Genomic DNA, 17,907 nt, shown 5'->3' with positions numbered 1-17,907 from the left:
TGATTAAACTTAAATTTGAAAAAAAAATTCATCGAAAACGGATTAGAAATGAGTAAGATATGACCATTTAAAGTAGCATATATGAATCTGCCAGAATTCCGAAAATTTGAAAAAAAATGACATGCATGTTGACTAAAAGGATTCAATGTTTAGGAAAATAAAGTACATAAAATATATTCATGTTTTACATGAAATGATAAAATTAAAATTGTTAATTTTAGACTTTATGCCTTGTTAAAATGAATAAATCTCCAACATGTTTTTGATTCACTTAATATGTTTGTTTGGATGATTTTGGCATGAAAATCATACTTACAAAATATGAAGTGAGTTTACATACATAAGTTATGTAAACAAGGATTGATTATTTTGTGTGCCATTAAGTGTTGTATAAAATCAATCCTTATTGAAACGTGTTTTATAAAATGGACGGTTGGCACTCCATTTGTTATGTGTGGTTATTGAATGTATTCGGTAGTATTGCCTCTATTAGACCCTTGTGTGAATGTTTGGTTGTGTGATTTAATTTATTATTTATTCGGGATGAATGTAATAATTTATTAAACGACTTGCATGTCGTCTTTCTTATTATTTATTCGGGATGAATGTAATATTTATTAAACGACTTGCATGTCGTATTTCATTTTCATATTGTATTTGTAATAGCATAGAAAATAGAATAGTTATTTTGTAAGATAATGCAATCAAGATTGGAATCACGAAGATGATGTTCACAAGGCGGCCCATCCGAGCATATAATGGAGATAGCGGTTTTAGTGGGAGCCTATTCTCACACAAGGTTTATGTCCCTAGTTGACCCCGTTTTTCGTGTGTTGGCTCACCGAAAAAACACATAGGATTTGAGGCATACTACCGATAATTGCGTGTCATGATTATTATTGTGTTCTTATTTGTTGATGCCATGCTAGTTAGAAAATTAGTATAAAAACAAAAGGACAATAATCATATTAAACGGTTTGGTTAAAATTGGTTTAACAAACGCAACACGCAATACATAATTAGCAAATGTTTTAAAATTGTATAAACTACTTTTGCTAAAAGAAAAACAAAAACCCGTTTTAAATGTAAACTTTATGCTATCCATGAGTAGTACACACATCCGAACCTACTACCTGTTAGAGTTCGCGATACCCGAGAGTCTTGGGCCGGACTTTAATTGGGTGTTGGGAAGGGTGAGGTGAATTTCGCGATACCCGAGAGTCTTGGGCCGGATTTCACGTGTATCTATCACGGACGGTTTACAATCTAAACTTGTGGTTCGAGGCAAACCCGCCACGAGAAAGGATTAGCATAGAAGGGATTAAACATGCCAAGTGAAATAATTGATTATCACTAAATCCCGCAGAACCTAAGAATTTCATAATGGATGAAATTGGTAATATAGTTACCTACCTAAATAGCTTATGGTTGGCGATCCGCGGTAAACCCGTCGTTACCATAAGTGAAATATGGATCTTAGCCTTGTTAATTATAATTGTTAAAAATATTGAACACTAGGGTAATTATTTTAACAAGGATTAAACATATCAAACTAACTAATACAACTTACTTTAAAAATATGACAGATGTCTGCAACAAACACAAATCCTACTCCGTCATCAATCACTAATTTCTGCCTTAAAGGGCTCCTCGAAAAGGACAAGCTTACGGGCTTGAACTACATGGACTGGCTTCGCAACCTAAGAATTGTTCTTAGGATGGAAGGAAAGATCAGGGCAATTGAGGAACCCTTACCGGCAGAACCCGGATCGAGAGCTACTCAAGCGGCTAGGGATGAGTTCGAAAAACGTCGTTCCGAGTCTAATGAGGTAGCATGCTTGATGTTGGCGACCATGTCTCCAGAGCTCCAAAAGGGCATGGAGAGCTTAGGGTCGTATGACATGCTTAACCAACTCAAAGACATGTTCCAACAACAAGCAAAGCAAGAAAGGTTTGACACCGTGAAAGCTCTCGTATCTTGCAAAATGGCAATGGGAAGTAGCGTTAGTGTCCATGTACTAAAGATGAAAGGGTACATAGACCGATTAGAGCGTCTTGGTTTTTCCATAGGTCAGGAGCTTGCAATAGATTTTATCCTGAACTCGCTGACTAGTGCATATGAAGTGTTCATTATGAACTATAATATGAACAATATGGAGAAAACAGTCATGGAAATCCATGGCATGTTGAAAACCGCTGAGGCTAACATGGCCAAAGCTAAACCCGCAACTACCGTCTTAGCCATTCGTGAAGGTGGGATTAAGAAGAAGAAAAACAAAGCAAAGGGCAAAGACAAGGGCAAGGGTAAGGTTGGCACGTCCAACTTCAAACCTAAACCTAAGGGCATTGCTAACTCTTCTACTTCAAAGATCCCACAAACCAAGTCTCCTGAAGAAGCAATATGCTTCTTTTGCGGGGATAAAGGACATTGGAGGCGCAATTGTACCAAGTACTTGAAGGGACTTAATGAACTACGGGCTAAGGGAGTCGCCGTACCTTCAGGTATGTTCATGATTGAACTAAACAATACTACTATTTCTAATTCCTGGGTATTGGACACAGGATGTGGTACTCACATTTGTACTAATGTGCAGGGACTCACAAGAAGTAGGAAACTGAAGACCGGAGAGCTCAATCTAATCATGGGGAATAAGAACGTTGCCTCTGTTGACATGATTGGAGAATACAAGCTTTCTTTTGATTCTGGTTTATGTATTGTTTTATCTAATGTTTGCTACAGTGCCGAAATGGCAAGAAACATTATATCTTTTGATGCTTTATTTAATGATGGTTTTAATTTTAGTTTTGATAATGGATCAATACTTGTTCACAAAAACGGGATGTTTTATTTCAAGGCTAGTCCTTGTAAAGGCATCTTGGAAACCACAGCAAAGCTAAATGATAGTTCAATCAATAATGTTGATTATTCCAAAGATGGTTTGGATAAAACGTATCTATGGCATTGTCGTTTAGGCCACATAAACAAGAAACGCATAGCTAAACTCCAGTCAGATGGAATTCTAGAATCATTTGATATAGCATCATATGATGAATGCGAATCTTGCTTGTCAGGAAAAATGACAAAGGCACCTTTCACAGGAAACTGTGAACGGGCTAAGGATCTGTTGGGGTTGGTACACACTGATGTGTGTGGTCCGTTCAGATCGCCTACTAGACACAATGAACGATACTTCGTTACATTTACTGATGACTTCAGTAGATATGGTTACGTTTATTTAATTAAACAAAAGTCTGAAACTTTGGGAGTGTTCAAGGCATACCAAAACGAAGTAGAAAATCAACTGAACAAAAGAATTAAGATTCTCCGATCTGATAGAGGTGGTGAATATCTTAATGATGAATTTCGTGATCATCTACGGGGTTGTGGGATAATCTCACAATTAGCTCCTCCTAGAACACCACAACATAATGGTGTGGCTGAAAGGAGGAATCGAACATTACTTGATATGGTTCGATCCATGATGAGCCGTACAATGCTTCCAATCAGTTTTTGGGGTTATGCCCTACAAACTGCCGCAAGGATCCTTAACCTCATCCCAACCAAGAAAGTTTCCAAAACACCTTATGAGATATGGCATGGTAAAACTGTGTCTCTCTCATATCTAAGAATCTGGGGTTGTGAGGCTTACGTTCGTCGTGAAGCTCAAGATAAACTTGAACCCAGATCCGAAAAGTGTTTATTTGTTGGATACCCGACTGATTCTTTTGGATATTTGTTTTACAACCCTAAGGAGAACAAAGTCTTTGTGTCTCGAAGGGGAGTCTTCCTTGAAAAGGATCTCATATCAAAAGGAACCAGTGGGAGCAAAATTGACCTTGAAGAAATTCAAGAATCAACAGACATGGAAACCGATATTAGAACTGATTCTCTTCAAGAGGTCGACGAGCCTGCTGTTGAGAGAGAAACTGACCTACAGCCACCACCCCTACGTAGATCTGATAGAGTACGTCAAACACCAAAGAAATATAGTTTACACGTATTTGAGGGTGATGACGAAAATATAGATTCTGATGAACCTATTACCTATCAGGAAGCGATAACAGGCCCCGAGTCTGCCAAATGGAAGGAGGCTATGGACAATGAGATTCAATCCATGCATGATAATCAAGTCTGGACCTTGATTGATCATACACCAGGAATTAAAACCATTGGGTGTAAGTGGGTCTTCAAGAAGAAGACCGACAAGGATGGAAATGTACACACATTCAAAGCAAGACTAGTGGCTAAGGGTTACACGCAACAACATGGTGTAGACTACGATGAAACTTTTTCACCAGTGGCGATGTTGAAATCCATTAGAATACTTCTTGCCATAGCTGCATTTTATGACTACGAAATATGGCAAATGGATGTAAAAACAGCTTTCCTTCATGGTAAGCTAACAGAGGATGTGTTTATGACACAACCTGAGGGTTTTGTACATCCTAAGTATCCTAAAAGTGTGTGCAAGCTTCAAAGGTCCATTTACGGACTTAAACAAGCTTCTCGTAGCTGGAATCTTTGCTTTAATGAGAAAATCAAAGAATTTGGTTTTATCAGAAGCGAAGATGAGCCATGTGTCTATGTTAGGTCTAGTGGGAGTGTTGTAGTCTTCCTTGTACTATATGTCGATGACATATTACTCATTGGAAACGATGTCCCGACATTGAAAGATGTCAAAGCTTGGCTAGGGAAATGTTTCGCCATGAAAGATTTGGAAGATGCATCATATATTTTGGGAATTAAGATCTATCGAGATAGGTCAAGGAGATTGATTGGGCTAAGCCAAAGTGCATATATAGATAAGATACTGAAGAAATTCGGTATGTACAACTCCAAGAAAGGGTGTGTTCCTATGAGCCCTGGAATGATATTGAGCAACTCTCAATGTCCTAATTCTGACTTGGAATCAGCTACCATGAGTCGAACTCCATATGCTTCGGCTATAGGGTCGATCATGTATGCCATGATATGCACTAGGCCTGACGTATCGTATGCATTAAGCATGACTAGTCGTTATCAGGCCAACCCTGGTGAAGCTCATTGGAAAGCAGTCAAGAACATTCTAAAGTATCTTAGGAGAACTAAAGAGATGTTCTTGGTCTATGGTGGGAATGACGAGCTGAGCGTCAAAGGATACTCTGACGCTAGTTTCCAATCAGATAGAGATGATTGCTCTTCACAATCAGGATTTGTATTTATGTTGAACGGTGGAGCCGTCACTTGGAAAAGCTCTAAGCAAAGTACTATTGCTGATTCTACGACAGAAGCCGAGTATATAGCGGTAAATGAAGCTGGTAAAGAGGCCATGTGGATAAAGAAATTCATCGGGGATCTAGGTGTGGTTCCTACAATCCATGATCCTGTTGAGATTTTCTGCGACAATGTGAGTGCGGTTGTCTTGGCACAAGAACCGAGGTCACAAAAGCGCACACGGCACATACTCAGAAAGTACCATTACATCCGTCAACTTGTAGCAGAAAATGACATATTATTAAGTAGAGTAGACACGACTAATAACTTGGCTGATCCTTTCACCAAGCCTTTGCCACAGACTAAGCATGATGCTCACAGCATGTCTATTGGCATTCGTGTCATTAATGATAAAGTTTGATTGTATTTATATTAAGTTTGAAACTTTAAACATTGGGTAATAATATATGTCGCAATTGATCTGATGATTAATATATTGAGATTATATTATACGCACGATGCGATCATTTCATTGTATATTACCATGTTTCATTTTGCATGTTTTAACTTCCAATGAATATTATTTCATAAACCTCCACAGTCGGTCATTCTCTAAGGAAGAGAGAATTGAATTAAGGCTGTTATGAAGTGTAGTAATATAGGTTTATATGAAACTACATTCATGAGGAACTTGATAGTTAATTCAAGGTTCTGGAATGACCACACTTAGATGCTACTTCATGGTTTTAAGTCACAAGTAAGCTCTAAGATGGCAACATCATTTATCCTAGAGTGGATATGTATGAGGAATCCTGACACAAACTGTGTTGCACTTTGACCTGTTTCTAACGCTGTGCGTAAATGCCAGTCATAAGGGAATAGATCGGGTACATTATGGAATGTGGTGGATGTCTATACAGTTGAAGCAATTTGTTCCTTCTTCTTTTAGCGAGTTGAAGCGATATCTCTGGGCCCCTCGTTGATTTGTGCTGAATTAAATGCATGGCCATGCTACGACTGAATTAATGCAATTGCAGTCTATTTGATCACCACAAATCTCAATCGGGAAACATAATCTTGAACGATGATGATTGACACTTAACCATGTCACACGTTCATATAGATATCTAGAACAAAAGGATGATTGATATAAATCAAAATATAGGAGTGTAACTTAACTGACTAGTTGTTACACATGGTGTGTCTTTTAAGACTAACCAATATTATTAATGTCAGTGCAAGTGGGAGTCTGTTGGAAATATGTTCTCGGGTTGGTTACATTTCAACTGTAATTTGACCGTGGTACATATATTCCGAAGGTATGCCCATGACATTAAATAATATAAAGTCCATTTTATCCTATTCGGTCACACACAAAGGCTAATCGTAAATTGTTTGATACACCTTCTAATCGGGAGTTAATTTATTAATCAATTGGTTTAATAAATTAAATGTATTTTTGATATTAATTAATTAATAATTGATTAATTAATTAATTCTAAGCATGCTTATCTCAAAAGCAACAAAATGTGCATGCTTGTCTTGAAAAGAGCCGATACTTGGCATCTTAAATACCCCACTCTCCTTTTCCTTTTACAAAAGGGTTTTTTGACCAAGAAAAGAATTGAGCACACTTGATAAGTATCGGTTTCTAAGATTCCTTTTTCAAGTTTCTGTCAATTTTAAAAATAGAAAAGGCAGTAGCTTAACAAAACTAAAAGATCTAAAATACTTCACACAAGTGTGTGTTCTTTTCGGTGGTTTTGAAAACATAAGGGAAAAAGGGTGTTGGTGAATTAAAAGGTGTAAATGTAAACAAGGTTGGAACTTTGGGTGTTAATCGTTTAGAGGAGCTCTCATTTGGGTTCTTTCCAAGCTAGGATCTTCAACAAAGACTACAAAGGTTGTAATCTTTATCTTTCTCTTTATTAATTTTATGTTTCGTTTGTTAAAATTTTGTACAATGATCCTTTGGAAGAGTATGATTTTGTAAGTTTTAAATTGCTTCCGCTAGCCTTATGTATGTATCATACTCCAACAGAGATGACGTTGATGTGACAATTCAGTTTTGATAGGAAATGTGTTATATGTGATAGTGGTCTAAGAGAGATTAACATGACTTTTGTGCAAAATGATACACAAAAATTGAGAAACATATAATGTCTCAATCTTTAAATACTCTACTAGGAGTATTATCTAAAACAGTCTTGACGGATGATTTATTTTTATCATGGGTGGAGAAACGATTTTCTCTACCTTATAATGGAGAGATGACTTTTCTTTTTATTCTAATGTTGAGGAAAAATTATCTACATCTTATTTGTCTCATAACCAACTTTTGTGGAATTGAGTATCGTTGATGTTATTATTAAAAAGAAAAAAGAAAAAAAAAGAAAGATGAAATGAGTAATTAGAGACCTAGTGAAAGTGGAAACTTCAAGAAACAGATGCAGTGATGGGAGATTCAATACACCTTCATGTGATTACACACATATTTCCTTTTCTACCTCACTTTCATCAACATGTAGGAATGCACTCACTATCATGCTATCTTGGATACCTTTTTTTGTGGTCCATATATTATTTGATAAATGATTCTTACGTACAATCAAGGTTGTCAAGGTTCAAATATTGATCATAACATATTATGATATGATCTTGATAACCAAAATATAAATGGATCATAGTTGGATAGATCACTTTTGATGTAGCTAGCTAAGATCATACATAAAATCGTACAACCGAATGTAGGATCGTAAGATATAGCTATTCGATCTTGCACTCTTGCACTTTTATAATAGGTAAGATATTATGATGACTCCAACGTTTAAGTACTGTTATAAAACAAAGTTATTAGAGTTTGATTTTGTGATTTTTGAAGCATGCAACATCTAATCTAATTTACATATAACATTCTCAATGTGTTCAACCTATGATTGGCATTAGTATGGTATGATAACTGAAATTTAAATATTTTATTATATTATTTTGTCTTAAGATAATTAGTATTTGATTTGATACGGAGTAGACCATATGCAAGATGTATTTTATTATATACTCCCTAGGATTTTAGAGCCCACACCGTATCTTATTATTTCGATCTTGTACATAAATGATTATGATACAACATTATTGGTAACTTTACATCTCACTGTTGCTACATATTTGACAAAATTTTGTAAGGTATTCATTTTTGTGTACATATTCCCGTGTTTAAGTTAATCTTCTTCTTCAAGTATTTGATAGAAAGAACGAAAATGAAAGATTTTAATACGATAGAAAACAAATGCAGAGGGACAACATCTATTGCATTTTTGAATTGAAAAGAAAATAGGGATAAAATTTACACTCTCGAGTCGGAGAGAAATGGATGTAATTTGCTTCATAAGATTAAGAATTCTCTTATATGAAAGACTTCACGGGAATTGTCTTGATTGTCAGATAATATTTCAAAAAAGATTGCGGACAATCGGATGGAGCAAAATCTTTTTCTTTTAATAAATAACAAGATTCTCAGCACATCTTAGCTTCAGGGAAGCCCACAGAGCGATTCTGAAAGAACGTAGTGGAGAACGAAGTTGACTGAGACCACTCGATCAATCTCGTTCACTTGAAATTCGTTTAAAAGTTATTGATTCTACTCTACCACATTCTTTAACTTCAATAATCTCTGTTCTTTCTAAAAGTAAATGGAAATTAGTTGCAACAAATTCTTGATTGCATTAGAAACTGAAAATTACATTCAATGAGGAATAATAGACCTATATATATACATACAGACATCTGCAACTAACTCTAACAGAATTTGACTTTTCCTAATTTTGACTTTCTAAGTTGACTTTTTGTGACTTCATAAATTACATCACTATAACATTGAACCTACTTAAATACGTTTGCTGTAAGTCATGTATCTCCTGTGTCGAGTATATTGAGAAGATAATTTGGGCTCTTGAGCTAGTGCCTCATCTTCAATTTGAGTGTTGAGGCCTTCTGCACCATCGTGAGTATCTTCAATACTCCCCCCGCAAGTTGGCAGTGTGTATGGATCACAAATGCCATACTTGGAGATGCAATTGTAATGTAGAGAACGACTTAGTGGCTTGGTGAGAACATCTGCTATTTATGCTGAAGAAGGTATGGATCTGGTAATAATTTGCCCTGCTTTAATTTTATCCCTTACAAAATGACAGTCAATTTCAATATGTTTTGTCCTAGCATGCTGTACAGGGTTAGATGCAAGTGCAATAGCAGTTCATTGTCACAATGAATAGAGATTGGAGTAGAAACTTGCACTTTTAGGTCTTTGAGTAAGCTTTGTAGCCATGTTAGTTCACAAGTGCAATCTGCTAGGGCTCTATATTCAACTTCTGTAAATGATCTAGACACTACACTTTGCTTTTTAGATTGCCAGGAAATGAGACAATTGCCTAAGAATACATAATAGCCTGTAATAGATCTTCTTGATGCTTCACAATTACCCCAATCACTGTCACAGTAGGCTTGTAGATGTAGGTCTTTAGTTGCAGGGAAGAAGAGACCTTGAGCTGGACATAGTTTGATGTATCTTAGAACCTTGTAGAGTGCTTTCATGTGGTCACTTCTAGGTTGTTGGCTGAATTGGCTTAGATGTTGTGCTGCAAAGGATAGGTCAGGCCTTGTGATTGTGAGGTAGATGAGTTTGCCCACAAGTGTTCTATATAAAGTTGAATCTTCCAATGGCTGTCCTGAGGTGGCAGTAAGTTTGTGATTTGGGTCAATAGGGACATTTGAGGACTTCTCATCTAGAATACCTGTTGTATGCAATAATTCTAAGGCATATTTCCTCTGTGTCATTATGATTCCATCTTTATTTCTTAGAAATTCAATCCCTATGTAATAATTGAGGGTGCCAAGGTCTTTAATGCTGAAGCAGTTATCTAGTTGAGTCTTGATGTGAGAGATTAGAGTATTGTTGGTGCCAGTTAGGATGAGATCATCAACATAGATGATTAATTGCCAGAAAGTCATTGCCTATATTGTAAGTGAATAAAGATGTGTTCGAGTAGCTCTGCTTGAATCCAAGCTTAAGTAGAAAGTTGGTCAATTTGATAAACCATTGTCTGTTTGCCTGTTTAAGACCATATAATGATTTAAGAAGCTTGCAGACTGAATTAGGTGGTAGTTGCTTGTTGTAACCTTGTGGAATGGTCATGTAAACCTCTTCATTGAGATCACCATGAAGGAAGGCATTGTTTACATCTAGTTGTTCTATGGTCCAGTTATTGTGAACTGCTAGAGCAATAATAGTTCTAACTGTGACCATTTTTGCAACAGGAGCAAATGTTTCCTTATAGTCTGTTCCTTCCTTTTTTGTGAAGCCTTTAGCCACTAGTCTAGCTTTGTATCTTTCAATTGAACCATCTGCCTTAAGTTTGATTTTGAAGACCTATTTACAACCAATAGCAGTCTTGTTGGGTGGCAGAGTTGTGATGGTCCAGGTGGCATTGGCTTCTAGTGCCTGCAATTCCTTATTTATAGCTTCTATCCATTTTTCATTTTTGGAAGCTTGGTTGTATGTGTGTGGTTCCACTGTGTGATTAATTGTGCAGATGGGATGTCTGACTTTTGGTGTATGGATGTTGTTATAGTTGAGATATTTGGAGTGATGGAACTTGGAAATAGAGTGAACAGAATTAGATGGAATGGAATGATGAAAGTCTTTGTATTTATTAGGGATCTTTGACACTCTACTGGATGTTCTTGTGTCAGGAATAGGATTGGAGATGTGTGACGACCCGTCCAAATCCATTTGGACGAATACATCATTCATTGATTTCATAGTGAGGTACTGACCTCTACATGATACATTTTGTAAACATTGCATTCTTTTAAAAAGGCACACCATAAATGAATATCAAATTCCAAGGTTTTCGGCATCTGATGATTTCTACATATAGACAATCACCGTAAATAATAGTTTTTTTACAATACATCCGTTGACAATGCAGTCAAAATAAGATACATGGTGATGATTTTGTGAATGCAAAGTATTCTCGAATAAAGCATGTATGACTCCATGCACATAGCATGTATAACGTATAAGCAAACAGGAGAAGACTTCTAGGGATCTGAGAATAAACATGTTTAAAAGTGTCAACACAACGGTTGGTGAGTTCATAGTTTTAATGTTGTGCATAATATGTATATAAAGGTGGATCACAAAATTTCTGTTGTTTCATCCAAAACGTTTATCAAAATATTCTGCGAAATTGAGCACCCTGGTAACTAAACTTAACGTATATATAATTTGTACCCTTTGTATAATCATCTTAATAATACACGCAAACCAACGTGTACGCGTCTCAAATAGCATACGTCCGTTAAAAGGCTAGCGCTCTAGCTCGGACGGGGATATCAAGCCCTATAGATCCATATACAACTATTCGCGCCCACCAGTTCTTATAACCGACAGTTACTAGTTACCAAATCCAAGAGATTTTCGGTTCAAATTTGGTGTAGAATTTAGTATGTACTTGTATCCATTGTGTTTAAAATAAAGTACATGTATTCTCAGCACAAAATATAGATTGCAAAAGCAATTAATAAGGGAGCAAATGAAACTCACCATTGAATATTGGAGTTCAATACTGTAGGAAAATTATGTAGACGCAACGTAGTGGACAAATGCATGGTTGGCCTCGAACTCACGAACAATACCCATAAATTCCATAGTTTTAAAAGGGTTTGAAACCCGATTTAAAACACCCGCGTACCACTTATTACAATATTTTACCACTAGTATCTTTGAATGAAAAATAATAATACGGAGTATGTAAGTTGTAGTACACTACCACTATGAATTTGAGATTTTAACAAGATAATATAAAAAGTAATTGTTTGTGTGTGTGGTTCTGCAGATTGGAGATCGAATATATATAGATATTTAAATAATCATACTTTCAACGTGTAAGAAAAATAAAATAATAGCAGCCACACCTTTGTTTATAAAGTCTCGTGAGTTAAAAGCAGTTGTGACACTTTGTTTTATTTTTCTGTCGACATATATACCCCATGTTTCACGGACTGGTATTTCGTGTTCTGTTGCTAAAAATTGACGGTTAAAAGTATAATTAAAAATTCCACTTTTTATATTTGGACACGAATATTTATTTTGGATTATAAACTTTATAAAATGACTTGTAAAAACGTTTATCCGTCCCGTGTTCTCCGTCCCATCTAAAATAGATGAAGTATTAAAAATACCATATATAAAATTTCTAGTTTTGTAGGTAGTGGAGGAATTAGTACTTTGCTAAATAAGCAACGCATATTATTACGGAGTACTTTTCTTAAAAGCCTTACACAAAAAGAAAAAATATTACAAGTAAATGAAATAAACATCCTTGTTGCATTTGCTCAACCAACTCATGCAAAGAGATAAGTATGAATGTGTCACACTATCATGTACTCCATATTTGGAACTGTATATATATTGAAATGGCAGCCTGAGTAACACTAGGAATGTGGGATAAAAGTTTTGAAATAATGATCATTGTTTAAGTTTGACTTGGTGTACCTCATAGGATTCTCAAATTTATTAGTTGTCCCCAACTTAGACTTGCAAAGTGTATATATACATCATTAGTATTATTAATTAAGATAATATTAATACTAATATTTAAGACAGTAATATTTTAAATATTTGATTTGAAGTAACAATAAATATTGAATTATAATTAGACATGGAGTTAGTTATTTAAGCTAAGTCATTCTTAATTCAAGATTGAACTTTAAAGTGATGGGATTTTAGTCCACAACAACGATTTATTTTACACCCTTATTATTATTATTATTATTATTATTATTATTATTATTATTATTATTATTATTATTATTATTATTATTATTATTATTATTATTATTATTATTATTATTATTATTATTATTATTATTATTATTATTATTATTATTATTATTATTATTATTATTATTATTATTATTATTATTATTATTATTATTATTATTATTATTATTTAATGGGGTAACTAATTTAATCATAATTATCTAACTTGTTTTATTTACATCATTTATTAACTTATATATTTTAATGACATAATCTAAATTGAGTTATTATAATATATTTCACTTAATATAGTTTCGTATATTAAGGTGGTGACCAGAATTGTAATACGGGAGTTCAAACTAAAAATAACTTAGATATATAATATGCATTCATGAAATGCATCAATAAAGTCAAATATAAATGACACGAATTATGCCAAATATTCTATAAGTTATACCATTGCGAGATATATATATATATATATATATATATATATATATATATATATATATATATATATATATATATATATATATATATATATATATATATATTCACGGACCGCTATTTGATGTCCTGTTAACAATAATAAATGTCAAAAAATCTTAGAAAAATTCTAAAGTTTAGAATAACGTTAAAATCTTTATTCTTTTCATGACAGCTAAGAAACGAGTTATTAAAAGTGGTTATAGATATTTTTAAAATATTAAATATGTTTAAGAAGATACACCACTCGAATGATAAACGAGTGCTACTATCGTTTACTTAATAAATCCGAAACCATATATATATTCAATATACTTTATATATGAAATGCCCCGTCCTAATCCATCTGGACGAAGTCTTCAACAGTTGGTCCCATTGCGAGGTTCTGACCTCTATATGCCATAAACGACTCCATGTAATATGAGCAAATGCACAGCGGAAGATTTCTTTCATACCTGAGAATAAATATGTTTTCAAGTGTCAACCAAAAGGTTGGTGAGTTCATAAGTTTATCATAAAACAATAAAATTCATCATTTTGATAGACCACAAGATTTAAATCCTGCATGGTACAAATGGGCTCGAATCCTATACCCACCTGTAATGTACATGCGATATCTTTTAAATACAGTACACATTTCTCGTGTACGAAATCATCTTTCATAAATCTTAGTAACCGTACACATATCTCGTGCACAAAAATAACATACATATAACCTATGTATAAAAATCATTCTCTCGATACATAACATTCATATCAATTGGTGGCAATTATCATGTCCACATAATTCAATGGTGGCAATTATCATGTCCACATAATTCAATGGTGGCAATTATCATGTCCACATAATTCAATGGTGGCAATTATCATGTCCACATAATTCAATGGTAATCCGCAGAACTTCTGTCTGCATAATAATTCATTCGAGGAATGTTTTGCTTGTGTCTATCTCGTCAAACATTTATAAAAGCATTTCATGTATTCGCAGTTCAAAATATATTTCAAAAGCATTTAATAAAGCAGTTGTAAAAACATCGCATGTATTCTCAGTCCCAAAAATGTAAAGAGTAAAAGGGAGCAAATGAAACTCACCTAATGTATTTTGTAGTAAAAAATACATATGACTTTATTGAACAATGCAGGGTATGGCCTTGGATTCACGAACTTATATCAAGTATATATATTAACATATAATAACAACTAGCAAGTTTATATATTAATAATTTATATATCGTATTACTAAGTAAGTTATATTTATCCTATATACTTTAAATAGTAATAGTATAATATTTATCATTTATCATAATATATTAAAAATAAAAATTTATTTCAAGGTTTATATGTGATAGGAATATTATATATATATATATATATATATATATATATATATATATATATATATATATATATATATATATATATATATATATATATATAGTTTACTTAATGTCATTTTAATAATAAAAATCTAGTAATATGTAATATTAATATATTTATAATATATTTGTGTAAAACAATATGTTTGTAATAATAACAATACTAGTGATAATATTAATGATAATAATAATAATAATGATAATGATAAAAATAATAATGATAATAAAAATGATACTTTTGAAAGCGATAATTTTAATAGGAATGATAATAATAATATTAATAACTTTGCAATAATAATATCAATAATAATAATAATAATAATAATAATAATAATAATAATAATAATAATAATAATAATAATAATAATTTTAATTCTAATTCTAGTCTAATAATAATAATAATAATAATAATAATAATAATAATAATAATAATAATAATAATAATAATAATAATAAAGATAACTTAACTACCTCAAAAGCTTTTCCCAAAAATGAAATGCCCCAAACAGGGATCGAACTCATGACCTCTCGCTCAAAGAACCACTCCCCTAACCACGCCTCTGTTCCCTTCATTTCTTATTATAACTGCTATCCTAAACTATTTAACCCGTCCATTAAAGCCCATTAAATTAAAAAGGAGCCCAATTAAATACTTCAACGGCCCAAGATTTTAACCCAGTTATGGTGGCCCAATTACGGCCCGATATCCTATTTAAATAATTAGTCCAGTCCGATGGTAATAGCTATAGCAGGAACCCGTAATATCTTCATCTAGCAACGTCTCCATCTTCTATTCTTAGTGATACAATCGAACGCTATTTATCATTTAATTGTTTTACGTAATATCTTCATCATAGCTCACCATCATCGTCATTTGTTTGTTGGGTTAAAAAAAGACAACAGCAGCAGTTGGTAACGGCCCAATCAAGCATATACAACATGGTTAAAGGTAAAACAAATTTCCAATCCCATTTGTCAATTTAATGGCCCAGCGAAAAAAATAACAAATGCTCCGTAACACTTTCATTTTATGAGAGGAGTTTTCATCACCCACTTGCTACTTCTTTTGCAATTTCTGTGGGGTGATAGGTCTCGAAAAGGAACAGATACACACTATATTACTCGACAAAATAATATCCTCAAGGCCCTACAATATGACATCTACTTCCACTTGCAAATCGACATACATTATTGGTTCCACTTCTTCTTTTAAATTGAATGAAAAAAAGGAAAGGTAGGCACGTAATCATCTTGCTTATTATAATACCATCATCATTATCATATAACAATCATGAAGCTTTGTTGTGACTCTCGACATCAACAACTTAACAGCTCATCAAGTAGTCATTTTTCCATTAGTAAACAAGTGGGTTCATCTAGGTGGTAATTGCCGACCACAATAAAAAAAGAACAAATTTGTTTTAACATGAATTGTCGTTGATATTACACCACATCATTATTCCACTTAACATCTTCCAAGTTCATCAAATTATAATCTTAATCATTATCTAACATTCATAATCTTCCTTTTACTAAGTGGCCCGGCCACTACCATACAACAAGTCCCACTTGGTATATTATAATGCACCATAACTTGGAATCCTATAATCAATTTACTAAATTGGTCGGCCAAGAGTAGATAAACTGTCCCACTTTTTATATTTGCTAACGCTCTATAAATATTCTATATCTATGTTGATAAGAGTTTAGCATATTCAATCATTCGTTTACTAACATGATCAACAGAAGAAAACTAAGCAGCAGTAGTTACGTGTTTTATAGCAGTTGTAGTGGCAGTGTTGAGGGTCACACAGTATAGGTGATTGTTCACGTACATAAGCATACGACCAGCAAGGAGTGTACATCAGGAGGGACAGCCTGTTTTAGGTGTTCGTATGGAAGCAAGAAAAATATATGGGTGTGTGTGTGAGTTTGATTGGGTTCGAGGGTTTGAAGGAAACAGAAATAATGAACTACAGTAGTAGCAAAATTAGAAGGTATAGCAGTTGGGGTGATTGTTTCTCAAATGGGTTTGATGATTTGATTTTTGAAGAAGTGACGAGGGTGGTCGCTCATGGTAGAAGTGGTCTGCAAACAAGAAAATAAGGTGGGTTCAAGGTGGTGTTATGGGTTTACATGAAGAGAGAGAGAAGTGGAGATAGGGTGGCTGTGATGGTGATTCAAATGGTGTTGGCTAAACAAGAACCAAAATAAGTATGCGTATGTGGGTTTAGGTGGTTCTCGTAAGAAACAAGAAGCAAGGTTGTCAACCAAACGAGTTTGAGTTTCTGTTTGATTATTCTTTTCTTTTTCCAAATTACAGCAGATCTTTATAGGGTAGTAGTTGTTGATTGTGGTTGTGGTGTATTATGGTAGTTGTGGGTGGTGGTGAGATGTCGTGGTTGTGAATTGAGAGGATATATTTATAATTTAGATGGGTGTTCAAAAGACAGGAGCAAGGGAAGAATTGAATGATTTCTGTCCAATGAGATAATCACTTGTTTTAATGCCAAAATGGTCGACAGTAGATTCAGACAGATAGAATCAATCAGGAGGATAAATCTAAAAGAATAAAGTAGATAGAGATGTTAAACAGAATTTGATTGTATATGAGATTGTATTTGATTTGATTAGAAAAGTCACATATTAGAACAAAATTTCATAAAGGTAGATAGGGATACTAACCAAATTCGCATGACAAATATCTGTCATTTATAATTCATTATTAAATATAAACATATAAATAATAATATTGTTATTAATAATAATAATAATAATTAATAATAATAATAATAGTATTAATAAGAATGATAATAATAATAATTAATAATAATGTTAATAATAACAATTTATTATTAACACATAATTATTTACATAAAATGAATTATTATAATTTATATATAATATTTATATTACAATATTCATAAATAACTGTGTAAAAATTATATATATATATATATATATATATATATATATATATATATATATATATATATATATATATATATATATTGCATATATTACATATA

General features: G+C 33.3%; 1 protein-coding gene across 1 annotated transcript; it reads left to right on the top strand.

Annotated features, from left to right (window-relative positions):
• The first annotated feature begins 2,148 nt into the window (after positions 1-2,148).
• LOC139839736 (uncharacterized) lies at positions 2,149-2,757 on the top strand. Its single transcript, XM_071829879.1, has 2 exons — positions 2,149-2,502; positions 2,595-2,757. The coding sequence occupies exons 1-2, from the start codon at positions 2,154-2,156 to the stop codon at positions 2,609-2,611; spliced, it is 366 nt and encodes a 121-aa protein (XP_071685980.1). The 5' UTR covers positions 2,149-2,153; the 3' UTR covers positions 2,612-2,757.
• The last annotated feature ends 15,150 nt before the right edge of the window (positions 2,758-17,907 follow it).

This window comes from Rutidosis leptorrhynchoides, chromosome 4, assembly GCF_046630445.1.
Source record: "Rutidosis leptorrhynchoides isolate AG116_Rl617_1_P2 chromosome 4, CSIRO_AGI_Rlap_v1, whole genome shotgun sequence".
NCBI classification, from domain to species: domain Eukaryota; kingdom Viridiplantae; phylum Streptophyta; class Magnoliopsida; order Asterales; family Asteraceae; genus Rutidosis; species Rutidosis leptorrhynchoides.
The sequence above is the reverse complement of the archived record's forward strand: the minus strand, read 5'-3'. Positions and strand labels throughout refer to the sequence as shown.

What these genes read in the sequence shown, in the direction of transcription:
- LOC139839736 (XM_071829879.1), top strand. Translation starts at nt 2,154, where the DNA reads ATGGAGAAAACAGTCATGGAAATCCATGGCATGTTGAAAACCGCTGAG.